Source organism: Rhinatrema bivittatum, chromosome 7, assembly GCF_901001135.1.
Source record: "Rhinatrema bivittatum chromosome 7, aRhiBiv1.1, whole genome shotgun sequence".
Lineage (NCBI taxonomy): Eukaryota > Metazoa > Chordata > Amphibia > Gymnophiona > Rhinatrematidae > Rhinatrema > Rhinatrema bivittatum.
Genome location: NC_042621.1, coordinates 116535572 through 116563349, shown reverse-complemented (window position 1 = coordinate 116563349; position 27778 = coordinate 116535572). Strand labels below are relative to the sequence as shown.

Here is a 27778-nt window from a genome sequence, read left to right as displayed (position 1 = left end):
CCTCCATCTCAACATTTAAGAGAGATTTTCCAAGTAGACAGAAGCTAAATCCACTCCACTGTGGATTACAGCTTGTAATCAAACACTGTATGTATTAAAGGTCATTTACCCTGGCCTTTCTATCTCTCACTTCCATAGCCTTGGTGTTCTTCTCAGGTGCAGATCTAGGATATGACTAACCCTGGAACAATTTTTGTTCATGTGTGATAATAGGGAAGAGGATGGAACCTACAGGCCAGTTAATCTTACCTCTGTATGAAAATTATGGAGACTGTACTAAAAGGAAGGATAATGAAGTATGGTGAATTGCAGGATCTGAGGGAGCATGCTTTTACCAATGGAAAATCAGGTCAAACAAATCTGATCAATTGTCTTTGAATGGGTACCAGAATATTAGCTCAGAGCATGTGCTGAATGAGGGATTTCAGCAAAGCTTTTGCTACTGTCTCACTTAGGAGGCTCCTAAATAAGATGAACAGTGAATGGGCTGCAACATGATTGACTGGATTAGAAATTGGTTGAGTGGGCCGGTCCAGTGGTAGTGTTGTATGGAAGATCCCCGAGATGGCTGGAGCTGGGGATGCTGTGGAAGGAATCATGATAATCACTTAAGGGTGGCACCTAATGGCCAGATTCAGAGCCCATGACTGCAGAATTCCACAAGAAACCCTAGTGCATGGCCGCCAGAGCAGGACCATTGCAGCAATGAACCAGGCCAAGTATCAGTGTGAGGAGAGGAATATAAAGTAGGGGCAATATCCCCCGGGTAGTAGTGACTGAAGCTCATAGTGCCAGGATCCCAGAAGTAACAAGAAGCAGGAGGAAACTGCCAGGTCAAAAAAAAAAAAAAGAGAAACTGGTTGAGTGACACAAAGTACGAAATACCTTCTCTGTATTAAATAATGAAGAAGCTCTAGCAATGCAGACTGAAGTAGTATCTGAAAAGAAAGAAGAAACCCAATGCACGCAGAAATTCCATAATAAAATCAATAACCATAAGAAAAAGCTCATAGTGCTGGGTGACTCCATAATCAGAGGCACTAACATGGGAACTCTCTTCGAGGGAAACACTAAAGTTAAAAGCTTTCCGGGATCTTCTGCCAGTAGAAATTAGAGATGTGAATCGGAACCGGAATCTGATCGGTTCCGGTTCCGATTCAAATCTTAAAATTTTTATTGTCCAGCCAGATTGGGTTTTTGTTTATCGGCTGCGCTCGTTCCGATAAACAAAAAACCCACCCCGACCCTTAAAAACCGACCCCTTAGCTTCCCCCACCCTCCCGACCCCCCCCAAAAACGTTTTAAAATTACCTGGTGGTCCAGTGGGGGCACGGGGAGCGATCTCCCGCTCTCAGGCCATCGACTGCGCTAATAAAATGGCGCCGATGGCCCTTACCATGTGACAGGGTATCCATGCCATTGGCCGGCCCCTGTCACATGGTAGGAGCACTGGATGGCTGGCGCCATTTTTATTAGCGCAGTCGATGGCCCTGAGAGCGTGTCTTTAAAGAAATGGAAGTGCGTATTTTATAACATGCACGTTATAAAATATGAGCGGCACGCGCATATCCGCAGTGGATTTTGTGATCCATGTGCGTATATGCGTGCAGCACGCGCAAGGGTGTAGATAATTGCAATTTCCGTGTCACGACGCATCGAGGCTTTCCCCAGTTCTCTACCCCCTACCCTAACCTCCCTTCCACTTCCCACCCCCTAAACCCTTTCTCTTACCTCTCTTATTTTTTGTTTTGTTGCTTACTGCTCCAATGGAGCAGTAGCAACTTGCCTGCGCCAGGATGCCCTTCTCCAGTACAGTGGCAAATGGCTGCTGTACCGGCCACCTCCAGCCCCGCCCTTCCCCGCCCCTTTATCTGGGCCTGGCACTTCAGCATGTAACAGGGGTTATGCGTGTGGCCGAGTCCCTTTGAAGATGTGTGTGGTGCGCACAAAGCCCGGCCACACGCATAATCCCCGTTTTTTGCGCACAGGGGGAATTTAAAATTTGGCCAATAATGAGTAGAAAGGATGAAGTGCTAATGTCTCTGTACAGCTCATTGGTGAGACCTCTCCTGGAGTACCGGAGGCCAAACCACCAAAAGGAGACAGACAGAACAGAATCAGTAAAGAGAAGGCCCAAGCACATGACAAAGCAAGGTCTGTATCAAAAGTCCTATGTGCTGAGACTTGAGGAGCTCTCTGGGCCGGATTTTAAAAGGGACGTGTGTCGGGGGCGTGTCGGGAGTGACGCGGCGTTTCGGGGCATGTCCGGGGGCATGTTTCTGGCCTGGGGGCGTTTCAGGGGCATGGCCGAGGCCTCCGAAACGGCTCCCGGGCCGGGGTATCGCGCGCCAGCAGCCCTCTGGCAGGCGTAACTATTAAGATAAAGGTAGGGAATGGGTTAGGTAGGGGAAGGGAGGGGAAGGTGTGGGGGGGGGGGGGTGAATGGAAAGTTTCCTCCGAGGCTGCTCCAATTTTGGAGCGGCCTCGGAGGAGAGAACGAGAAAGACATTTAAATATTTGAAAGGTGAGGGTGAAGCAAGATGGTGGATTAGCCTTGAGTTCCTCCTGTTGCTGCTTTTCTTGTTACTACCCTGTTGGAACCTTACCTCGTGGAGAAGAGGGTTGGTTTCTGGCCCGATGGATCGCTTTATGCAGCAGGAGCAATTGACAATTAATCTCTTCAGTGTGGGGTCTTTGGAAGATGGGATCACGTTACTTGTGGGCTTCCCAGGCCAAATAGGCATAGAGTCCTGAGGAGTAAGGGATCTCCCCTCTAGACTTTCCATTGCTGACAGTGTTGAACAAGCCGCGATGCTGTCACGCTTCATTGACGGTGTAGCAGGAGGTGTCCTGGATGGAACCAGGGCCGCAGCAGCGTTTACCACCTTTGGCGCCGTTGCGAAGCTGTTCTTCAACCCGAAGAGAAGCACATCTGAATCGGGAGTGGTGCTAAGCTTGGCGATGGAAGAACAGTCTGCTACCCATCACAGTTGTCAGATCTCTCTATTTCTATGGAATCATTGTGGCTGGCCACTGAAGGGTTGGGGAAGATGTTGTCTGGGCAATTTTTTTTTTCACTACCTCAGCAAATATCCTCTTTTGCAACTAGATTAAGTACTCGGGGATCAGCTTCATCAATTAATACTAAAAAACGGAGGACCTGGAATCTAAAATTCAGCATTTGTAATAAGAAGAATATTCTCTTATTAATGATAACTTTGATTTGCAAAATAAGTTACAGAGTTTTGAGAATGTTATTAAATACAGAAACGAGAGGTAAATTCATTTTCCAAAGTCTGAAAATTTCTGTGGTTGAAATCTTTAAAACATATCTGGTAGATATATTAAAAATGAAAGTGAAAGCAATGCCTCTGCTGGTTAATGATTTTTTTTATTTATCTGCCTTTGCCTGAAGGAGAGACTTCTGGAGGAAATCTGGAACTGGTTTTGGAACCGTCGAATGTTACTCTCTGAGCGTTCTTGAGAAAAGTTCCTCTATGTCTCTTGGTACTTCAGCCACTCTGAGAGAAACTTTCCTGCTTGAAGCTGATCAAGACTGGATCTTGAGATTTTCCTTTAAACACAGACATCCTTTTTAGGTCTCAAAATCAGGATTTTTTTCCTGATGTGGCAAAAGCCACACAAAAAGGAGGAAGAAGGCAGTTCTTGTTATTTCATCTTAAAGTTTTGCATTTTGTTCTGTCTTAAAATTTCCTTGCAAATGCATTGCTAACTATCAAAGCACCCCCTATGTTTATCTCTGACCTTTCTCAGTTATCTTTGTTTACGGGTACTAAGCAAGCTCCCGATCCTCTGGTTTCTTCGTAGGGGTGGCAATGGATTTGTGTGCTCCTGCTTCTTCTTGACCTGTGTTGTGCAACTTCAGGCAAATCCAGCTTTTTTTCTTATAGATAGATATCCAGATCAAATTTTCTTGTGTTCTTTTAGCTCTGACCCTCGCTTTTTGGAGGACTTTAGTGTTATGAATAGATAGTATTGTTTTCTTTACTTTTTTTTAAAATTCATACCACTTTTCTTATTTTCCTGGAGTGTGAGCCCTTGAGCTGAGGTGAGATTGGCCATTCCCGACTAGTGAACCAGCTGGGCCCCCACCAACAGTAGGCAGACTCGCTCAGGCTGGGACAAGCGCTAGGTTTCAAGTTTACCAGCCTCTTCTGCAGGTTGAGCCCTTGGGTTCTGAGGCTGGCAGGACTTAGGTGAGGGTTCCCAAGGAGAGCGGTCAGCCGGAGTAGGAACCAGGTCAGGTCAGGACAGGCAGAGGTCAGCCAACATCAGTATCCAAAACAAGGTCCGAGAGGCAATCCGAGTGAGAGAGAAAAAGGCAACGATGAGAGGCAGAAGACAAGACAAGGCGGGGGAACGGGACTGGAGAAGCAATGCACGCTGCAGGCAAGGCTCGCAGGAGACCTATTGCCGAGGCACCAGCTGGGGGCACGGGCCGGGCAGGGGCATAGCGAGGGAGGGGGGCAGGAAGGTTCAGAACCCCCAGGTCGCCAGGCTGTAGGGGGCGCCCTTTTCACATTTTTTTTTTCAGCCGCACACAGATTGAAGGTGAGAAGAGGGTGTTATCTGAAACGTCTGCTGTTTCTGTGACCTTAAGCATTTCTACAAGGAGGATAGTGGCGGTGATGATGGGAAGGAGGGGTGCGGGGGAGGCAACACAAATGCATTAGACCCTGGGTGCCAGAGACCCTGGCTACGCCACTGGGGCTGGGTTTAAATCCCCGACTCGTGCTGACGACACTGATGAGCGCCGCTCCTGTTTTCCCCACCACGGGGGCCCTTTAAATGCTGGCCTGAGGCGCACGCACCCAAGGACGGTGCAGTGGGGGCAGCAGCAATATTTCCTCTCAAGGAGTGACGAGGTGTGTGCACAATTTTTTTTTCATGTGAGGAACAATTTTTTTTTTTTTTAAATCATTTTCAGTGCCAGGAGTACCATTGCATTTCTGTAAATAACACAAGAAAAATGTACGTGAGCAACCATGTAAAACCTGCGAGCGATGCTCCGAAATGTACGAGCAAATCGCTCACGTGCTCAGCTTAGAGAGAGAACTGTGAGCTACGGCAATGCAACAGGGAGCAAATAGGGCAGACTGGAAGGGCCTTACGGTCCTTTTCCCCTGTCCTATTCTCTGTGTGAAGTCCTTATTCACAATTTGTGTTTAATACGAGCCCGACAAGCAGCAGCTAGTGAAAATATATCTTTCATAGAATAATACTGTACTTGGTAAACATTTCAGAAATATCCTTTAAGGTTTCCAGCTACGCTCCAGGTGTAAAGTCATTTGACACTTTTAGTCCAAAGGCCCTGATTTACCTGAGTGAAAAGAACCCCTGAATCCGCTTCTTGCCCTAGGGGTGGGTGCTTCTGTGTAAGGGTTGAACGTCAACCTACGATGAAGCCCAGGACCTGAAAGACAGGAGGACTACATTTTCCCCTCACCTCAGAAGAGAATGTGATTTCTCTGTGCATGGGGTCTGGGCTGCAGTCCATGAAGAGGACTAGGAAAAGTAAGCACGAGACAGACATTCCCCCATCAGCCAGCAGCAGGTCAGCCCTCCAGGTTTTAGGCTGCAGTTCATTTGCGGTGGAAGCAGCCCCCAAGTACAGGATCAGAACCAATGCAAAGAACTGAATTTACCACTCACTCCTGGAGATGGCTGTTCTTCCAGGTCAGGCCAATGTACGGTTTTCACCGCAGCCCAGGCAAGCGCACGAGTTAACCGGCCATTTCAGCAACAGGGGAAGTGAAGTTTCTAGGAGGTCAGCGCTGGAGCCCCATCGATGGGACAATGCAGAGAAAAATCCCTCATTAAAATGTGGTAGCTATAGGGTTTTTGCAGGGCCGGTAAGGAGACCCACGGGTGGCACGCGCCGTACGACGTTCAGAGCAGCCTGTTCCTTTTCATGAAGATTTCATGCATGTAATCCCAAAACTTGCCCAGGTTTGACTCGTTTCGGTGGATCATTGCAGTGAGGGCCTCACTCTGGTCCAGGCTCTGCCAGTAATCCTGAAGCCACATCTGTTTCCAACTGAAAGAAGAGACAATTACCAGGGAGCTTTTGGGTGAGCTGGAAGCAGGGGGAGGGGGCTTCTGTAATATTTCTTCCCTGCCCTGTGCTTCTGACCCTGTCACTTTAGGCTGGTTACTGCGGTGGAACCGAGAGACTACAAACAGGCACAGGGCATTTTGCACTCTCGGGCGCCTGGGCATTTTTTTTCTGTGAGCTCACATACAGGCCGATTCAGTACAGCACGCGTCCAACCCACCCCCCCCCCCGGCCCCCCCCCCCCCCCCCCCCCCCCGAGACTAATAGCGCCCGCAACATGCAAATGCATGTTGCGGGCGCTATTAGTCATTCCTGCGCAATACAGAAAGTAAAATGTGCAGCCAAGCCGCACATTTTAATTTCTTAAAGTAACGCCTACCCAAAGGTAGGCGTTAATTTCTGCCGGCGCCAGGGAAGTGCACAGAAAAGCAGTAAAAACTGCTTTTCTGTGCACCCTCTGACTTAATATCATGGCGATATTAAGTCGGAGGCCCCAAAAGTTAAAAAAGTAAAAAAAAAAAAATTAAAATGGGCCCACGGCTTGAAAACCGGACGCTCAATTTTGCCAGTGTCCGGTTTCTGAGCCCATGGCTGTCAGCGGGCTCGAGAACCGACGCCGGCAAAATTGAGCGTTGGCCTTCAAACCCGCTGACAGCCGCCACTCCTGTCCAAAAAGAGGCGCTAGGGACGCGCTAGTGTCCCTAGCGCCTCTTTTTACTTCGGACCCTAATTTAAATAAATTAATTTACTGTATCGCGCACACAGGAGAGTGCCCTGTGCACGCACCGGGAGAGCAGTCGCTCGCCCGCTCTCCCGCTATTTTTACTATATCGGCCCGTTTGCAAGTTAACCAGGGGGTCACCTTGCAAACTTTATACGACTTAGTGAATCGGCTTCCGTGTGTCCCCAAAAGAGTAAAATGGGATCCCTTATCACTTAATACAAATATTTAATTATTGTACATGCAACCTAAAAAGGTAAAACTCACATAAGCTAAAATCTAAGTTGTTTTCTGAGCTTTATCCCCTTTGTGCTGTGGCCCTTCTCTTCTTGTCTGTCTTCCATTGCCTTCTTTTCCATAATTCTCCTTTCCATGTTTCCTCTCCTGTGTGGCTCTTTCTTTTTTCACCTGCCCCTCTGGCTTTCTTCGTACCTTTTTCATTTCTCTTTCCTGTGTCTCTCCTCTTTCCGTCACCACCTCTTTTTCGCTGGCTCCTCTCCATTTTGCCCTCCCCTCCTTCTCCACTACTGACCCCCTCCAGCTCTCGCTGCCACTTTACTCCTCTGACTTCCCTCGCCCATTACTGCTATCACCCTTCCATCTCTTCCTCCCATCTCGGGACCGACCAGAGCAGGCTGCTGCCAGCGCTAGCTGCAGAGCGCTAGAGCGTGCGTGAGCACTGTTGGTATCCTCTCTCCTCTCCCACTGTATGCACTTCGGGGGAAATAGAGTACCCAGCACTGATGCAAACCCTGCAGGGAATTTTTACATTGCATGGAGGGTGGGCGATAATGCATTTTGCCCAGGAAAATGCTTTTCTTTATTGCCCTCTCTGGGGTTGATGCAATATCGTGTGCTCAAGCTGGCACACAAGTTAGTCCGTGACTGGACACGAGTTTTGGACACGCTAGGCTAACACTCGATGCAAAAAAAAAAAAAAAGGGAATTAGCGTGTCCAAAATGCATGGCTAAACATGCTCATAGTTAATAGCGCTCATCACATGTAAATGCCCCCAATACAAAAAATAACTGTGCAGTGAACATGCACGTTTTTACATGCAAGAATTAATGCCAGCCCCCGAGTTGGCATTTAAATCTTGATGCGCATCAAGGGCTCAAAAAAATCAGAAATGACTGCTTTTCTGTGGTTCCTCCTACTTAGTATCATCCCAATACTAAAAAGGAGGAATCACAGGAAACAGCATGAGAGAAAATAATCTTCCCGGCAGTCAGGTTAGGAAAACAGACGTTCAATTTACCAGTATCTGTTTCCTAACCCTTGGCTTGTTAATTGAGCATCCGTTTTGCTAGCCCACACACAGCCACACCTCCTGGGTGCTCGATACCGTGGACGCGCTAGGGACACACAATGTTTTTTTCTAAGGCCTCCTTTTTAGCGCGGCAGCTCATTTGCCTATAGCACTGGGCACCAGGAGAGGGGGATGTGCGCGCATTGAAAAAAATGTGCATCCGGGTTTGCATGCATGTTTTTTTCGTGCTCGATATTGCATCTGCCCCCGTGTTTAGAAAGAAAGCATGAAAAGAAAAGGCGCTGAGGCGACAGTAAACGTGAGTTCTCCATTACTATGCTGCCCATATGCTTGTCCAGAAGCGGGTGGGGAACCCGAGTGTCCGCTGGCAGACCCTTCATGTCTTAGGCCAGCTGGAAGAGTAGCCTGGTGATTAGAGCCATGGGCTGAGAATCGGGAAAGTCAGGGTTCAAAGACCCGCCAGCACTCACTTTATCTCCCATTGCCTCAGGTATTCCCTTAGACTGTAAGCTCTTCGGGGAATGGACTTACTGTATCTGAATACTTATCACCATTTTACAGTGTTGTGCAAGTCCAGTGGCACTATCTAAAATAATAAATAAAAAAGTAAAGGACCGAAGAAAAGGGTAGGTAGTTTGGGAGTCTTCCAGAAGATGTAGGAGACCGAGGCAGCCTGTGGTTATCAGCTATCCTTGCTGTTCTACTGTATTTCACACTATTGCTCACAAGTCAACTCACTTTTCAATGCCTCAGGCACAAACTTTGAATGTAGGCCATCAGGTGTTAGGGAAATACCTACAGTACCTGAATGTAATCTGCTTTGAAGGGCTGAAATGTGGAATACACAGTTGTGCTCATAAGTTTACCTACCCCTGGCAGATTTTGTAAGATGTGTAGCATTTTAAGAAAATGAGTGATCAGACAAAATACGTCTCTTATTTTTAATTTTTTTCAATTTAAACTATTAAGCATCACAGAATAGCACAATCATTAAATAAACCATAGTAATAAGGGAAATAATAAAATGGTTCTGCTCAAAAGTTTACATACCCTTAGTTCTTAATATCATGTATTGGCCCCTTTTGCATCAATGATGGCTTGCAGTCTTTTGTGATAGTTGTGAATGAGGCCCTTTATTCTCTCATCTGGTAAAGCTGCTCATTCCTCTTGGCAAAAATCCTCCAGATTCTGTAAATTCTTGGGTTGTCTCACATGAACTGCATGTTCGAGTTCTCCCCAAAGTGGCTCAATGATGTTGAGGTCAGGAACTGTGATGACCACTCCAGAACCTTCACTTTCTTCTGCTGCAGTTACTGAAGGGTCGGCTTGGCCTTACGTTTCAGATCATTGTCATGTTGGAAAGTCCAAGTGCAATCCATGCACAGCTTCCTTACTAATGAATGTAAATTGAACTCCAATAGTTTCTGATAAGGTGCTGAATTCATCCAGCCATCAATTTTAACTAAATTCCCTGTGCTGCTGTCACTCACACCCCTCCAAAAACAGCAGAGATCCACCTCCATGCTTCACGGTAGGGATGGTATGCTTCTCTTCATAGCGTTTATGGTTGTGACCATAAAGTTCAATTTAGGTCTGATCACGTCAAATTATTTTGTTCCAGAAGTTTTGAGGCTTCTCTAGGTGCTGTTTGGCATATTGTAAGTAGGCTGTTTTGTGCCATTGGTGCAGCAATTGCTTTTTTTCTGGCAACTCTACCATGCAGCCCATTTTTCTTCAAGTATCTCCTTATTGTATGTGCAGAAACACCCACACCACTTTGTTTTCAAGAAGCCTGTATTTCACTAGAAGTTGCATCTCGACAAATTTTCCTGGCAGTTTATTTCTTGGTCTACCTGACTGTCAGGTCTATCCTGTAAAGTGCGTCCGCAGTTTCCCCGTCCCTAACCGGCTCTCTACTCACTTTCCGGCCGCGTTAGCCCTTCCTGCGATCCCGAATCCCCTTTAACCTATTCCTACCGCGTCCTAAATTCCCCGGGCAACCCCTTCCGCACGCGGCATGCATATTGCATGCAAACGAGCGAATTAGCTATTCCCTAGCATCCCGTAACCCGCGCCCCGACTATCGCTAGTTTTCCCTGCCGTTTGTCGCGCGTTTAACCTGCAAACTTACCGCCTACCCTGACCCCTGCGGTAGAGGCAGGGGTAAGGGTAGGTGGCAAGCTTTCCCCCAGCCCCCGCTCACCTGCCCCGGCCGCGATCATGGGTGCCGGTCTCCGGGGCAGCCCCAGTCCTCTCCCCTCCTCCCGAAGCGCAAAAAAAAAACTTAAAAGCAAAAAGTAAGTCGCTTCGCCGCTTCACTCTTCCCTCCTCCCGGAGCAGGGCGCGAAAAGCAGCCTGCTCCAGGAGGAGAGATGACAGCGGCGAAGCAACTTACTTTTGCATCCGATCGGACCCGACAGCGGCGAAGCCAAAAAAAAAGCGAAAAAACCAAAAGGTGACCCGACCCGACTTACTTTTGCAGCCGTCCGGCCATCTGTAGAAGATATCGTTGCTCCCCTACCTCCCGGGAAGATGGCTGCCAGCACGGGGGAAAGCGGCCTCTGTGCATTCAATTGGCTGCTCAAGACGTGACGTCAAACATCGTGACGTCACGTCTTGAGCAGCCAATTGAATGCACAGGGGCCGCTTTCCCCCGTGCTGGCAGCCATCTTCCCGGGGAGGTAGGGGAGCAACGATATCTTCTACAGATGGCCGGACGGCTGCAAAAGTAAGTCGGGTCGGGTCCTGGTCGGGTCGGGTCAGGGTTACCTTTTGTTTTTTTCGCTTTTTTTTTGGCTTCGCCGCTGTCGGGTCCGATCGGATTCCAAAGTAAGTTGCTTCGCCACTGTCATCTCTCTCCCCTCCTCCCGGAGCAAGGCTGCTTTTCGCGCCCTGCTGCGGGAGGAGGGGAGAGAGATGACAGCGGCAAAGCAACTTACTTTTGCATCCGATCGGACCCGACTTCCTAGTATCTGTCATTTCAAATGACACTTTGAAATTGACAGATACCAGCGTGTCCGTGAAGCCTTAGGCCCGCGCACCCAGGATACTGTATAGGCGCTCTATCCAGTAAAATGGGTTGCGCGGGCCTAAGGCTTCACGGATGCGGTTCACATTTAAATAAAATTAGTGTTCAGTACCGAGCGGTAGGTGAGCTGCACTGTGCGTGCGGCAACCGCGGGTGCCGCAGGCACTAACGCAGCTCTTCCTACCGCTCGGTACTGGATAGACCTGTGTGGCTTTATATTAAGAAAACCCATAATTTTCCACTTCTTGATCAGAGTTTGAAGTGTACTGATTGGCATTTTAAAATCTTTGGATATCTTTTTATATCCTTTTCCTGATTTATAAATTCAAATTACTTTTGCTCGCAGATCCTTTGACAGTCTTTTGCTTTCCCCATGCTTCAGAAACCACCAAAGTCTGTGCAGCCCTGGATGACATGCACCAAGGGTTTCTCAAGAACTAAGAAACTTATTGACTATTTATACACAGACACTAATTACAATCAAACAAGGCACAGGTTGTGGATACCTATCCTTCATTGTTATGCACAACCTGTGGTATCACAGGTTGTGCATAACAATGGTTATCACTACCTGTGCATAACACAGGTTGAGCATATATTATCAGCCCAAACATTAAAGGGTATGCAACTTTTGAACAGGACAATTCTATTATTTCCCTTATTGCTATGATTGTTTAAGGATTATATAAACTATTATGATTCACAGAATAGCACAATTTTTTAAACACATTAGAAATAACACACGTGTGTTTTGTCTGATCATTCATGTTTTTTAAAAAGGCTACACATCTTACAAATTCTGCAAGGAGTATGTAAACTTATAAGCACAACTGTAAATAAATAAGAGAGGAAATATCCCTGCAAGACTAGACTGAGTTTGGGGACCTTATAGGACAAAAAACTGATGCCCTCTGCTTTTTCTCAGCAGTCTTCACCCAGCTTTTTGACCTCCCCACAGTAAACAATTTCCATCTTTATTCTACTAGTATCCCACTAAGAGGTGTTATTTGTCTGATTTTTAAGAAATGGAACTTAAAATCAAAGACTATGAGTGTGTTTGTATCTCCCATCATTTGTGTCACACTGTGTACGACGACAGTGCTATCTAAATTAGAACTTGGTGCCTGAACAAAAACTCCCAAACAGGAGCAGGCACTCCTGGCTCTCATTACTTATACTCCTCTTGATAAAGCCACTTCAGATACAGCTGTGTGCAAAGGTTTAGGCAGCCCTGGTCAAATTGTGTTTCAATGAATCACTAAGAGAGCAAAAGCTGATTCATGATAACAGTTAAACAGGACATCTTTATTCAATTTGTAATGCAAAAATTACAATTTATTTGCTAATTTTAACAGACTAAAAATAATAAAAAGCAGTGAATATGGCATGTGCATAAGTTTGGACACCCTTCCAATTGTCAATAAAGCCCAAAAAATTGATTGATTTTTTTTAGACCTTCAACCATGGAATTGTTTTCACCCTGATTAACTAAACATTTATTCTGACCCTTCTAATGTCTCAGGATCTGATTTTATCATCTGTCTACTTTCAACAACCATGGGCTCCTCTAAGCAGCTGTCTGGGCAGTTGAAAATGAAGATAATTCACTTTTACAAAGCAGGGGAGGGCTATTAAAAAGCTCTCTAAATGCTTTCAGCTAGCATTTTTAACTGTCAGAAACGTTGTTGCGTCCATTGCTGCTCGACGCCCTCACTCCGCCCTCTTTACCTCTGTGGCGACTCCCTCTGGGTCTGATGGATGGTTAGCTGCCATGGCGTCTTCATGCCGTCTCCCTCCGGCATCCCTGGGACTGGCTCGACGCTACGGATCCGCCATGTTCCTGATGACGTAGGGTGCATGTCTCCGAATGATGTACCAGCAAGGGCGCGAACCTCGGGGGTGTCCCCTGAGATGACGTCACCCGCTTCCAATATAAAAGGTCTCAGTATTCGCTAACTAGTTAGCAAGGATTCGCTAAGGATTCGTCCAAGCTACTCTGCCTCCTCGGACTTACCGGAGATACCGCTCCTCGGGGGCCTCGCTCTTTTCTTTACTTTCAGATTGCAGATAGGAACCGGTACTCGCTCCTCGAGGGCCCATGTTCCTCAACACTCTGAAGATTCTCTACTGCCTGGAAGCTATCACAGATACAGACATTTGTGAGTTACCATCGCTCTCTCAGAGCTTTCCCTGGAACCAGGTACTTGCTACTCGAGGGCCTAACCCTTTCCAGCTACTGAGCTTCCTAAAGACCTTATGTGAGTTTTGTCATCTAGTTCCGGCTATGTATACTGCATACCCTGTCTACTCACTATCTATAGTTTCTCTACAGCTCAGCAACCCTGGGATCGTTGTTCCAGTACCTGAGGGACTTCAGCCCTGCCGGGCATATCAGCTCACTACTGCCACCTCTGGTGGTTCTATTGACCTGTCTAATAAAAGAATTATCTGTGTCTGTCTCCGTAAAGCCTAGCCAGTGGTCCCTCTCAGGATATCCTCCCGGGGCGCAGTCATCTGCCATTGGCCCAAGGATCCACCTATCTACATTCCTCTACAGCTAAGTGCCCTCTCCAAGCACTCCGCTGGTAACAGTTTGCTACTCCCTCTCTATCAGGAGTCTTCAGCAACAGATTTATACAGATTGCTACTCCACAGTCTAACCCTAACAGATTGTTTACTACTTCCCCTACAGGAGCTGAGCATATCAGATTGTTACTCCTCTTTCTTCAGGAGCAGTTTCATAACAAGATTGCTAACTCCTCCTTCCACAGGAGCAGATTCATAACAGATTGTTAATTCCTCCCTTCCTCAGGAGTCGAAGCATAACAGATTGCTAACTCCTCCCTTCTTGAGGAGGAGATTGTTAAGAAATGGAAGTTACAAAGCACTGTTTAAACAACTTAAAAAAGAGAAATGAATCAACTGGAAGGGTGTCCACATTTTGCACCTACCATATTCACTGTTTTATTATTTTCAATCTGTTAAAATCAGCAATAAACAGTAATTATGCATTAAAAATTGCAGAAAGATGTCACATTTAACTTGGTACTATATAGAGGTTATGACAGCTTCTGTTGACTTGGAGATTCATTGAAATATACAATTTGACCAGGGCTACCTAAACCTTTGCACACAACTGTAGTAAGCAAGTACTTAATCAAGAGAAACAGATACAAATTAACCAGGATTAATGTCAAATAGCATGGCCTGAGGTACTGAGAGAAAAAATGTATTGAATGAACACATTTCTAATATATATGTGTGTTCACATATCTAATGTGTGTTCACATATCTAATGAACACACATTAGATAAACAGGTAAAGTGGCTTTACCTGTTTATCTAATGTGTGTATATTTATATAATATAAAATCGATTAAAGGAAAAATATCAATCTGGGGGCAAGAAAGCAGAAAATAGCTGATCTAGCTCCATCAGGGAGATTATCTAGCCCTGCTCTCTGTACCCAATGAAGCAGTGCTGATTTACACTAGCATGAGAGACATGCAGGTTTTTAACATCTAATACCTGTCATTTTCAGGGAGCTCCTCAGAATTTCCAAACCCAGGGACTGGCATGGGGCATCCCATGTGGCTGGGGTCTGCTATGTGGGGTTCTGGGGATGGCGTCTTTTGCGGGGACCTCCTGTGGATCCTCTCTGCAGCAACTCGCTTGTTCTCCTGTCACATACAAAGCCACTCAAAGCCGTTTCAGGTAGTTGGGTCTGCTCATGTCATTCACTCCCCATTTCCCGCTGCTCCATGCTCTCCAAGAGGAACTGGTTGGTAATGCCCCTGGCTTCTTGTACTCCAAGTACTTCAGGTACCCAGCATCATCTCTGTCTAAAGACTCTATGAACTCTGCCAGTGCTTTTGGGGAGTCAAAGTCATCCACCAGAATGATTGAGGAGGTTGTTGGGCATCCAGTCGCGCACAGATGGCGGAGCCCCCGGTTAAATGGGGATGGCGCCCCAGGTGCATAGGCCGCCACAGTTTCTCTGTCATGTAGTCCGGGCAGATGGCATTCTCCATGGCCAGATGGAACTTGTAGCGGGACACAAAGGCCATGAATGCCGGATCTTCGCTAGTGGCAGTTGAATGTGTCTTCCAGCCTCTTGTTTGGAAGCTCCCGGTTAGTCAGGCATTTGCCATAAGAATCCACCTAAAAAACCCCAAAATATACTTATGTACTATAATGGCAAACATTCTTCTTCATTTGGTTTTCATAGCAAGCGATCTCAAACATTAGGGCAGGGACCTTCTTTTTATTCCTAAACCCAATCATCTTTCCTTCTCTCTCATATTTATTAGTCCATCTATTTCAGAACACTTGACTGTTATTAATGTCCAACATCTGGACTGATGTGTGGAGAGCAGGTTACGGGCAGGATTAGAAACTGGCATAAGAGAAATTCGTACGCTCTCCAGTGCTATGGTCTAACACGTATCCCATGCTTAAGAAAGAGAAAAGAAGGGGAAAACAGGGCAAAGAGAGAGACAGAGAGCATTTCTCAAAATGTTGCATATTTTCAAATCTTTGTTGCACATGAAAAGAGCCACACTGATCTGAGGACTGGATGTCAGGCTCTCTCTACGCTTCCCAAGCCCTAGCATGCCAATTCCCGAACCTGGTCTCAGGACTCCAGAGCCCAACAAGCTTTCAGGATATCACAGTGAATATGCATGAGATATATTTGCATATGGGGAGAACGCAGTATATGCATTGCTATACCTAGAGGACAATATTCATATTGCAAAGTCTGCAGGGCCTTTCCCTTGAAAACTTCCAAGGAAAAACCTGCCTGCAGTACATGTTTCTCCTTTTTCTACGAGTACTTTTTCTCCTCGACTAAAACCTGTGCTTTTTGAAAATACAATCTCCACCCTGCCCCCACAACATGTGGTCAAAGCGTGCCCCTTATGGCATGAAATGCACACTTTTACCAGCACTCCCAGACAACCACACACAGGACGGGTAGTTTCCAAAGAGCCTCCTTCCCCATCAGATGTTCCAGCAAGCAGATACCAGAAGCACTGCTGAAGCAGCCCTTTGATAAAGCAGCAGCACATATTTTTTTGTCAAAGAAAACCTCTCTCTTGGATGTGAGCAGCACCATGGTACCAGCACTTTAAAACAAAAGACTCACTTCAAATAACCTAATGCACTCAAATGATTCCTCCCACACGTTGCCTTCTTTATCTTCTAACCTTTCTCTAACAATATTAATGTGTGGGAGAAATAATGTGATTATTTTAATATGTACTTTTTAATCTTTCTTTTTCATTTGAATCCTAGTGGGGTTATCATCATCACTCTTGTCTTCTGGCTAGTTTACTCCCTAAAGCAGATCCACAGTTAGTTACACAGTAGTCGATGGCACACGAAGGGGGTTGTGATGTGAGCCTCAAAGACTCAAGAGCACTGCTAGAAGATGCATGGAACAGCCTTCCGGGGAGGTAAAGGAGGCCAAAATAGAAAATAGCAGCAGAGTTCAAGAAGGCCTGGAAGAAGCACAGAGGAGCCTTACTTGCAGAGGCAAAAGTCGGAGCTCAGCCGAGGCCTAGGTCACTGTGACAGGAAGCACATTGAGCAGGCTGGATGGCTTTCATTGTCCTTACCTGCTGTCAGGTTCTCGGTTACTATCTCACCAGGCCCCATCTTGTCCGCCATTTACTCTCCCTATTGTAGAAGCAGGGACTTTCCTTCATCTCCACTACCTCACCCCTCCGCCTGCTGCTCTGCAATTCTCTCTCGCTTTCTTGTACCGCCAGTCTGCTGTCATCCCCGCTGCTTCCGTTCATGGCCCGTGCTTTGTTTGCACCTACTCTTTCCATTAACGATGTCCTCCTCTGTGTGATTCCCACCTTAGATCACGGCTTCTTGTTGTACAGCTTTCCATTCACTAAAAAATGCTTGCCTCTTGAGCATTGTTAATGCCTCTCCCTCAGGATATACAAAGTTTAGCTCCTTAAGTCTCAACTCATTGGACTTATACTACAGCACAAAGTTCTGGTGAAGAGTTGAAAAGTGAATTCAAGGATGAAGATTAAAAATAAATAAATAAATATAGAGAGATGTGGCCATAATATAAGGTAGACATCTTTTTCTAAAAAGGTATATTAAATAAATATTAGGACATCTAGGATTACAACTAAAAGAGGAAAGAAGGTCCCCAGAAGGGTAAAGCAGACAGTACTGCTTCCCGGAGAAAAGCTCTCTACCTCACGCTATTAAAGGCAACCATATACACCAGGGGGGGGGGCGGGGAAATCCTAGGCATCTAACTTTAGTTATGTGGTGCCTTCCACTGGCCCTGCAGCCTGTGAGAAGAGGAGCCACTGCCACTGCTAGGAAAGCCACCAGCGCATGCGGTCAGAGCCGCGGCCACTGTCCCAGGCTGCGGAGGCGAGGCACCTCCACTACCGTGGCTCAGGGCTGCTCCCTACCACCGACAGGCCACACAGAAGAAGAGAGGCTGGGGGGAGGCAGAGAGGAACAGGGAGGAAGGAAAGGGAAAGCAAAGAAAAACAAAAGAGCAAAAATAAAGCTACAAAAAAAAATTGCAAGCAAAACTAGAAACGTTAATAAGGGGAAATTCCCCCCCCCTCCTTTTCCTTGCTCCTAAAAACTTTGACTGACACCCTGGTTTTCTAACTATTTTTCCACCCCTGCATGTAATATACTCGTTCAGTGATTGTTTTTTTGTTAGCATTTTGGTTTTACTAGCTCCAGGTGCCTTTTAGAAACATGTTTCTATTTTCTGGGATGAAATATAATCTAGTCACTCTAAAAAGCGTATCCAGTCATCCAAACATTTTGGGGCTCTGCTAAAATAGGTTACAACACATAAGGAGCCCACTATTGATAGGGGAGCTGCTGGAACTGGGAACTTGTATAGCAGCACTGCTGCCAACAGCTGATTTCTGATTTTAAGTCTGGCCCTTGCCTGTCGGCTAGCAGCCTCAGAATACCAGACCTCTTTGCCAATGGCTTTTGTAGAGCGCTGACTCTGCTGGGATCTAAGTAGTGAGAAGCGGCAAGTGTTACAGCTAATGTGCATCGGTTAATGCTGATGTACTAACACAGCAATGTTACAAATTACACAGCCACGTTCATCTGTAATGTTCCTGTCTTTTCAAAATATGCTGATAATGACCTCATTACAACACGCGAGTTAAATTTACCTTAGCTGCATTGCTGAAGAACATTTGAAACTAAATCTCCAGGCGTGCATTTAGCTTCTAGCGCTTTGGGGAGGGAAGGATGGTGTGAAGGGAACAAGCTGAGCGCCTGGCTGGACGTCCGAGGTCACGGCTTGCGTTCATGCACCTTCGCTGCCTTGAGCTCCCAAATTGGGCGTACAGGCATGCGTTCATGCACCTTCGCCAGCAGGGGCTGCTGGAAGCCGCCTCGTATGGGGAGCGCCCGATCCGCCCCGGGCTGCTGAAGCCGCTCTCGCCGCCGGCTTCCCCCGGGAGGCAGGGGAGCCGCGGTGCGCGCCTCGGGAGGAGGGGAGAGAGGACTGGGGCTGCTCCGGAGCTGTCAGCGCGCCCGCACGGGAGACCGGCACCCATGGACGCCCTTCTGCTGCTGCTGCTGGGGGCTTGCATGGCCGCGGCCAGGGCAGGTGAGTGGGGGCTGGGGGAAAGTTTGCCCGTGAAATTTCGTCTCTCTCCTGCCCGTCCGAAGGAGGCGGAAAATCGGAGCTGCACGCACAGGTGTTTTGTTGTGCTCCCTGCCACTGATCGCCGGCTGCTGGGGCTTGCCTGACGCTTGTCAAGCTGGCAATCCCCAATGCCCGAGCGTAATACAGAAATGATTTTTGCCCTGCGCCTTGCTTTATTTTTTGTAATAATTTTTCCCCCTTGTGCGAGAAGCATTTTTTTCTGTGGATTGGGTTGGTTTGGGACTGGGCGGCTAAGTTCACCATACTAATGCCAGGGTCAGGGTAGGCGGTAAATTTGCAGGTTAAAGATGCGGCAAAATAGCTGGTTAAAAAGGCGATAATCTGGGTGCATGTTACTGTATCGGAGGGAATAGCTAATACAATCATTAACATATCATATACATGCCGCGGGCGGAAAGGGATATTCGTTGATTCCAAGAAGTGGTAAGGACGCGTAAAACCGGATACTGAATCGCGGGTTAGACATACGCGTCCAAATTGTGCGTACAAAGCGGGTTAGAAACAAGGTAACCGCGGCCGCGCTTTACTGTATCGGCCTGTGTGAGAGGGATGAGGTGCAGGATTTGGTACGCTGCTGCATTTTTTCATATAATTATTTAGAGCATAAGAACATAAGACTTGCTACCCTGGGTCAGACCAAGACTTCATCAAGCCCAGTATCCTGTTTCCAACAGAGGTCAATCCAGGTCACAAGTACCTGGCAGGATCTCAAACAGTTGTCTTATTACAGCTATTATGTATTATTGTGAACTGGCCTGGTGGCTTTGGCTGATTTGCACTGTATGCACAATTTTTAAATAAAGATTTTTCCAGAACAGTGCACAAGCCATGGCTCTTTCTATTATGATTTACTCTGAATGTGTCTCCGTTACATTTGTGGCTTCAAGAACAAGCTCCTTTATAACTTTGATAAGTACACACAATCTTCACCCTGTACACTAACTGTACTAGGTTTTAGGCAGCACCTTAATAGCACAGATCCCTCAGCTATGCCAAAACGGGTCAGCAACCGTCCGTGCATCACCCAACAGCCAGAGGTATTAGGGGGGGCTCCTCCATTTAGGAATCATAACGAGAGCAATGGCCATGCTGCGCCTACCACGTTGCAGTGCCCTATGCCTGGACAGCTGTCCCGAACTATCATGCTCCCCTCTGACTATGTGCATAGTACAGCCTAAAATCCCAGCTTTCAGAGGGTGCTTTTAAACCTTAGGTCCTGGCTCTCCCAGATAAAGGTGTTACAAAATTTTTTTTTAACTGGGTGGTCTATGATAAATGTCTATGTGGCTTGTCTCGATGGAAAGCTGGATGGAGCAGGCACACATTGTGGTAGATTTTTAAAAAATGCGCGTTCGCGTACTTTTGTTGGTGCACCAGTCGCAAACAAAAGTACGCTGGATTTTAGTAGATACGCGCGTAACCCGGGGGCGGTTCCGGAGGGCGCGGCCACGCCCCCGGACCGCCCCGGGCCAAAACCACGCCCCGGGCCCGCCCCCAAAACGCCACGTCCCGCCCCCAAAACGCCACGTCGATCGGCCCCGCCCCCGACACGCCCCCGACAAAAAACCCCGGGACTTACACGAGTCCCGGGGTTCTGTGCATGCCGGCAGGCCTATGGAAAATAGGCGCGCAAGGCCCTGCTCGCGTAAATACAGGCGGATTTACGCAAGCAGGGCTTTTAAAATCCACCCGATTCTGTATCGCTCTAGAAGTGACAAGTGGCATAGCAAATAGGAGCAGGTCTGCTGCCCTCGGTCTAACCTCGCAGAGCAGAAACAGAGGCCCTGGTACCCGCTTCAGCGATGGATGGGATGGGGAGCCAAACCCGCAGAACCCCCCCTCCCCCCGGAAATAAATTGTGGAGGGGGGCAGCTCCCACTCCATCTTTCATCATTTCACACACACCCCCCCCATTCGGTCAGGAAACTTTTATTGGCCTGACAACTCGCGCGCACAGATTGCCAAAAAGTTACTCAAAAATGGTTACAGAAATATTGTGCTTTAGCACATACACCCCTAAGTGTATGATCCCCAAACGCGTGCATGCATTCTACTACAAAAGGTTTACAGTTACTACTCTCAGGGCCCATGCACTAAAGCTTTTCTCCGGTTCTGTCTGTGGGAAGAGGCCTGGATGGATCGGGCCCTTGGGATTTTCCAAGTGCATGGCAGGAGTCCGTGGATCAGGAGGGAGTTTCAGGATAGCTCCTGGGCAGGCTTGGTGCTTTGTATAAAAACATACACACCAATGGAGATTAACAGAACCATCTTTCTTGCAGACTGGGCCTATTCTAAGACACACTGGGAAGTCCTTGTATTTGCTATTTTGCCACTGAAATGCATTTGAGATCCTGGATATGAAAAACACCAGCCAGCTACTTTATTCCCTTATTAATTTTTTTTTTACTCTGTATAGGAAAGCACGCAGTATTTCATCCAGGGCATCAACAGTCAGCTTGGCTTAAATTCTTCCCAGTGAGGGTACAGTACTAAAATGCAGCATTCTGCTTTTCACACTTTTTTCAGCACATCAAAGCAGTTTACATTCAGGTACTGTAGGTATTTCCCTATCCCCAGAGGGCTTACAATCTAAGTTTTTGTACCTGAGGCAATGGAGGGTAAAGTGACTTGCCCAAGGCCACAAGGAGGACCTGAACCCTGGTCTCCTGGTTCATAGCCCACTGCTCTAACCACTAGGCTGCTCCTCATTTCCTTTTGTGGTCTCCTGGTTGTTCTCTGACACCCCATCTTTTCCCAGGAGAGACCCAGAAAAGAAATGTACCACAATTCCGTGCTATCCATCTCCAAGGAATGGTGTCAGCATAGCTATCTTATTGGTCCTCTATATTAAAACTGTATTTTAAAGCAGCGGCTCTTGCAAACCACAATCCTTACATAATTCAGTTAAAATAATATCATTAAGATCCCTCTTTGGCATTCTGATCTGTAGTGAGGCAATATTGAGGTTTTGTGTTTTTGAAAGCTCTTAATGAGTCGCTCGCGGTGTTATGAATCAAAGTAAATTATTTTTTTTTGGATGCTGGTGTGCTCGTGCAGGCATCACACTGATCCACAGCACAGAGCAAAGGAGGAGGGAGGCTTACAAAAAAACAGAAAGCCGGATGGCAAGACCTAAGAAAAGGAGCACACCATTTATTCCAAATAAAATCAAGATTAAAAAAACATTTTAAAAACAGCCGTAGATGAGATTTTGAAGAGCCTACATGGTACTGATGCTTTAAAAAAGTCTAAAGACTCAGATGATGACAATGATGATCTGTCAACATAAATTGCTCTCTAGGTTTAGAATAGAGAGAGAGAAAAAAAAATAGGAGTTAGCTATTCAGCAGACCTGAAAACACAGGTCAGTATGGAAAGTGATCCAGTTAATTAGAGCACAGCACAGCACTCCTTCCTGGTTTCTCTGAAGAAAAATAAGATTACCTTTGCAGACCAGATATATGCAATGAACTGTGGCCTCCAGATTCCTACAGTACTTGTTTTCTTCACTGGCTTGAAGTTGCCGCATTTTATGCACTTAGGTACTGTGAGATGTGCTCCTACTGACATTCAACAGGCCACAAACGGAAGTCAGCAGGAAAACAGAAAGTAATCCTCTGAACCAAGTTCCAGGCTGAATGTTAAAACAAATAAACAGGTCAATCCAGTAACGAGTGGTAAAAAGAGCTGCGTTAGTGCCCGGCGCACCCGCGGTTGCCGCACGCACAGTCCAGCTCACCTACCGCTCGATCTTGTATAGCTTGCAAATGCAAGCTGCGTCTAAGAAGCGTCCATGAAGCGTTAGGCCCGCGCAACCCATTTTACTGTTTAGAGCGCTATACAGCGCCTATACAGTAACCTGGGTGCGCGGGCCTAATGCTTCATGGACACGCTGTGACGCCAAACGTCGTGACGTCACACCTTGAGCGGCCCAATTGCACGAACAGGGGCCGCTTTCGCCCGTGCAGGCATCCATCTTCACAGGCAGCTGGAGGCAGGGGAGCTGCGGTCTTCCTCGCCGATGTCCGTCTCCGGAGGGGGGCTTCAAAAAAAGTAAGTCGCTTCGTCGCTTTACACTGCCAGTCCTCTCTCCCCTCCTCCCGGAGCAAGGCTGCTTTTCGCGCCTTGCCTCGGGAGGAGGGGAGAGAGGACGGGCAATCCCGAGCGTAGGATTGCCCGTCCTCTCTCCCTTGCAACTCTTTTTTTCGCTTTTTCGCTTTATTTCACTTTTGTTGCTTTGGGAGGAGGGGAGAGGACTGGGGCTGCCCCGGAGACCAGCACCCATGGACGCGGCCAGGGCAGGTGAGCGGGGGCTGGGGGAAAGTTTGCCGCCTACCCTTACCCCTGCCTCTAACGCAGGGGTAAGGGTAGACGGTAAGTTAGCAGGTTAAACGCGCGGCAAAACGGCAGGGTAAAAAAGCGATAGTCGGGGCACGCGTTACTGGATGGTAGGGAATAGCTAATTTGATCGTTTACATGTAATATACATGCTGCGTGCGGAAGGGGTTACCCGGGGATTTAAGGACGCGGTAAGAGTAGGTTAAAGGGGATTGTGGATCGCAGGAAGGGCTAACGCGGCTGGAAAGTGAGTAGAAAGCGGGTTAGGAGCGGGGTAAACGCGGCCACACTTTACTGGATTGACCTGAAACAAAACAAGGAGATGTGTGAACACTTCATGATGTCTTGTTTCCTTCTTTGGGACTTAAATTTGCATATGGTTATGATTACTAAATAGCAGCAGGGCAGCTTTCAAAATCCTCCATGACATCACAGTGTGCTCTGTCCTACCAGAGAACACAACTAAACTGAACCCACCTGAGTGGTACAGGAAACTTAAGGAAAGAAACCCAGAAATTCTAGTGGAGGGGATTTGGGAGGCATATGACAGGCTGGAAAAAGTTCCTCAAAGACCAGGAACTCAGAAATCTGGGCCTCTACAATGAAGAGGACTCTGAAGACTTGAAGACAAGTTTATTGTAAAGTTTATTGTTTATTGTAAAGCACTGTTGCACATGTTCGTTCTAGTTGGCACAGCTGCAATGTTTCTGTTAATTGTGAACCAATGTGAGGTTAGTAAACAAATGTCGGTATATAAAAACTGCAAATAAATAAATATGAAAAGGGTCACTGGGTGCTTTACTATCTGTGGCAGAAAATGTGAATGAAACTGGATGAGCAGTTCAAAAGTTATTTGAGGGAAACAGACAGACACAAATAGCATGATTTTAGAAGGCCAGTTTCACTATAGGAAAGTAGGCTAAAACCCCAGAAGCAACCAAACAATTAAAAGGACAATACACATCCCTGCCTGGAGATGGAAGTCACTGAAACTTTTTGCACTGGGATTGTGAAATACGTCAGTGACTTGGGCGAGAGGTAACAATGTTGGCAATAATGATCACATGATCAAATGCGACTTAACAAATGGAGGGAGGATGTTAAAGAAATCTACTGCGATAGCATGTAACTTTCAGAAAGGTGATTATGATAAAATAAGGAAAATGGTTAGGAAAAAAACAGAAAGCAGCAGCTGGAAAAGTTAAGAATTTACATCAGGCATGGACATTGTTTAAAAATACCATCTTGGAAGCCCAGCCAAGATATAGCCCACACATTAGAAAAGGCTAAACGACTACCGGCAATGTTAAAAGGTGAGGTGAGAGCGGCTATAATAGCTACAACAACTTCTTTCAAGAAATGAAAGGGAGAACCAAATGAAGAAAACAGGAAACAGCATAAGCAAGGGCAAGTTACATGCAAAGCATTGATATGAAAGGCAAAGAGAATTTGAAAAGAAGGGAGGCAAAAAGTCATAATAAAAACTTTTTCAGGTACATTTGAGGTAAAAAGCCTGCAAGGAAGTCAGTTTGATCATTAGATGATCAAAGGATAAAAGAGATATTTAGGGATGACAAAGCCATAGCAGAGAGACTAAATGATTTTTTTGCTTCAGTCTTCACTGTAATAGGGCAATTTGACAAATTAAAGAGTAGCAAATCACCTGGACCAGATGGTATACATCCCGGAGTGTTGAAAGAACTGAAACATTATATTGTGGACCTGCTATTAGTAATTTGTAAACTAATCATTAAAATTGTCTATGGTACCTGAAGACTGGAGGATTGCCAATGTAATGCCAACTTTTAGAAAGGGATCAATGGATGATCCAGGAAACTACAGATCAGCGAGTTTGATGTCTGTGCTAGGCAAAATGGTAGAAACTATCATAAAGAACAAAATTGCTGAACATATGGATAGGTATAGTTTAATGGATTTAGCCAAGGGAAGTCTTGCCTCATCAATCTGTTACCCACATGTTTATTTACACCCTCAAAAAATGTAAGGCTGAGCTAGTTGATGTAATATATCTAGATTTTCTGAAAGCATTTGTCTAAGTACCTCATGAGTGACTTCTTAGGGAATTAAAAAGTCATGAGATAGGGTGCAGTGTCCTATTGTGAACTGAGAACTAGTTAAAAGATAGAAAACAGACTATGTCTAAAAGGTAAATTTTCCTAATGGAGAAAGGTGAATAGTGGAGTGCCCCAGGGATCCATTCTGGGACCACTGCTTTTTAATATATTTATAAATGACCTGGAAATGGGTATAACGAGTGAGGTGATCAAATTTGCCAATGACACACATTTATTCAAAGTTGTTAAATCACAGATTTGTGAGAAATTGCAAGAGGACCTTGCAAAACTGGACATGCAAATGGAAAATGAAATTTAATGTGAACAAGTGCAAAGTGATGAACTTAGGGACAAATTACCGACATTATAGCTACACAATGCAAGGTTCAATATTAGGAGTCACCAGGAAAAGAATCAAGGTGTCATCATTGATGATACATTGAAATCTTCTGCCCAGTGTGCAGCAGCAACCAAGAAAGCAAATAGAATGCTAGGAATTATTAGGAAAGGAATGGAGAATAAAACAGAGAATATCATAATGCCTCTGTATTGCTCCATGGTGCAACCGCACCTTGAGTATTGTGTGCAGTTCTGGTCACCATATCTCAAAAAAAGATATAGCTGAATTAGAAAAGGTATAGAGAAGGGCAACCAAAATGATAAAGAGGGTGGAACTATTCCCCTGTGAGGAAAGACTAAAGAGGTTAAGACTGAGAAGAAGTGGATGAGGGGAGATTTAAGCGAACTCTATAAAGTAGTGAGTGGAATGGAATGGTTGTTTACGCTTTCAAAGAATATGAAGACTAGGGGACACACAATGAAGTTACTAGGTGATGCACTTAAAACTAGCAAGAGAAATTTTTTTTTTTTATTCAACTCATAATTAAGCTCTGGAATTCATTGCCAGAAGATGTGGTGAAGGTTATTAGTGTAGCTGCATTTAAAAAAGGTTTGGACAAGTTCCTGGAGGAGTTGCATAAATCTACTTATTATCCCTGGGATAAAGAACATGAATCTATCTAAGTACTCCTGCCAGGTACTTATGACCTGGATTGGTCACTGTTGGAAAAAGGATTCTGGGCTTGATGGACCTTTGATCTGAGTCAGTACAGCAAATCTTATGTACTTATGACTTGCCACTTACTTTTTCAAACTACACAAGTCACTTTTTCCACTACTCATGTCCCTATTGTTGGCCTCAAACCCTAGTCTCTACGTCCTGACATCATCAGGCAGGGCCCTGCCTCCAGTGCGATGACGTAATCGGCAAAAAAAGGCCAAAACCCGCGCTGTGACGTAAACGCCGAGGCTTTTCCTTCAGGTACAGTAAGAAGGGGCGTGGCTGACAAACAAAGCTGGGAGGTGCCCGTGCAAGGCGTCACCGAAGAGGCCGGCTGCGTGCTAGCGAGGGACAGAAAAGCCGCCCTGGAGCGGTTTTGTTTTATTGGAAAAGCAGTAGCGCGCTGGGCGCCCCGTCCCCCCCGCCACTTACTTGGATGTACTTCATGAGCTCCCGCACGTATCTGTCCCTGTCGGAGGGCACGTCGCAGTGGGACTGCACGTACAGCACCGGCGCGTGGCCGGCGCCGCGCCAGGCGCGCTTCTCCGCCAGGGTCGCCGGCGGCGGCCTCCGCAGGTAGCCCAGGCTGGGCAGCCACTGCAGGGAGAGCGGGTAGTGCGACTGCCTGCGGAAGGTGGCGGTGTAGTTGAAGAGGCGGATGCCGGGCGCGTGCGAGAGCAGGAAGTTGTTCATGGGCGACTCCTCGTGGAAGAGCGCCCAGCTCTGGTGGGGCAGCCGGGGCAGGGGCGCTTCGTAAGCCCGGAAGTCGGTGCCGTAGAAGAGGAGGGCGGCGGTCCTCCCGTGGCCCCTCGCCCGCTTGTCCTTGGTGGCCAGGCAGGAGCTGCGCGGGCAGTCGATGCGCTCCGTCTCGCCGGGGAAGTGGGGGAAGAGGCTCTCGCTCCACCATAGCAGGATGGGCAGCTCCTTGTTGCTGCGGCGGTCGCTGTTGCCGGGGCCCCGGTAGGAGGCGGCGGCGGCCCCGGATTCCAGCCCGGATAAGACGCTACTGGTCTGGAAGGCGGCGGCGACGTCGTCGTCGTCCCAGGGCTCGGGGAGCAGCCCCTCCTCCTCCTCCTCCGGCTTCTCCTGTCCCGCCGCCGCGGACAGGAGAGCCAGGGCCAGGACGGACCAGAGCGGGGAGCAGGGCATCTCGCGCCGGGCTCTGCTCAGCCTGAAACCGGATGAGGAGGAGCAGGAAAGGGTGCGCGGTGACCAATCCCTCCCCAGTCGGGGTCGGGGTCCGGCTCCCCTCCCTGCGCTGCTGGCTTGCTGTGCTGCTCGGCTCCAATGCCTTGGCCTCTTTCCTGTTGCTAGTTCCATGCAAAACCCCCCCCTGTAAATGCACTCATCTCTCCACCCGGGGCTTTCACTACTCCCCTTCTTCAATAAGTACTTACAAGAGTATTTGATTAACATTTCTGCTTTTCTTTGTCACCTTCCACACCAGCTTCGTGTTCCCTTCTCAACCTACAATCCCACTTTGGTACTTTCTTCTGGCACTTTGATTTACCGCATGTTTTTTT

At 47.0% G+C, this 27778-nt stretch overlaps 1 protein-coding gene across 1 annotated transcript; it reads right to left on the bottom strand.

The window, feature by feature from the left end:
* Positions 1-2410: 2410 nt before the first annotated feature.
* On the bottom strand, positions 2411-27551 carry FUT11 (fucosyltransferase 11). The gene is given in 7 exon segments (XM_029608971.1): positions 2411-6058; positions 14624-14805; positions 14807-15004; positions 15006-15068; positions 15070-15192; positions 15194-15256; positions 26688-27551. Coding segments are annotated over 7 exon segments (1494 nt in total). The 5' UTR covers positions 27405-27551; the 3' UTR covers positions 2411-5910.
* Between the last annotated feature and the right edge of the window lie 227 nt (positions 27552-27778).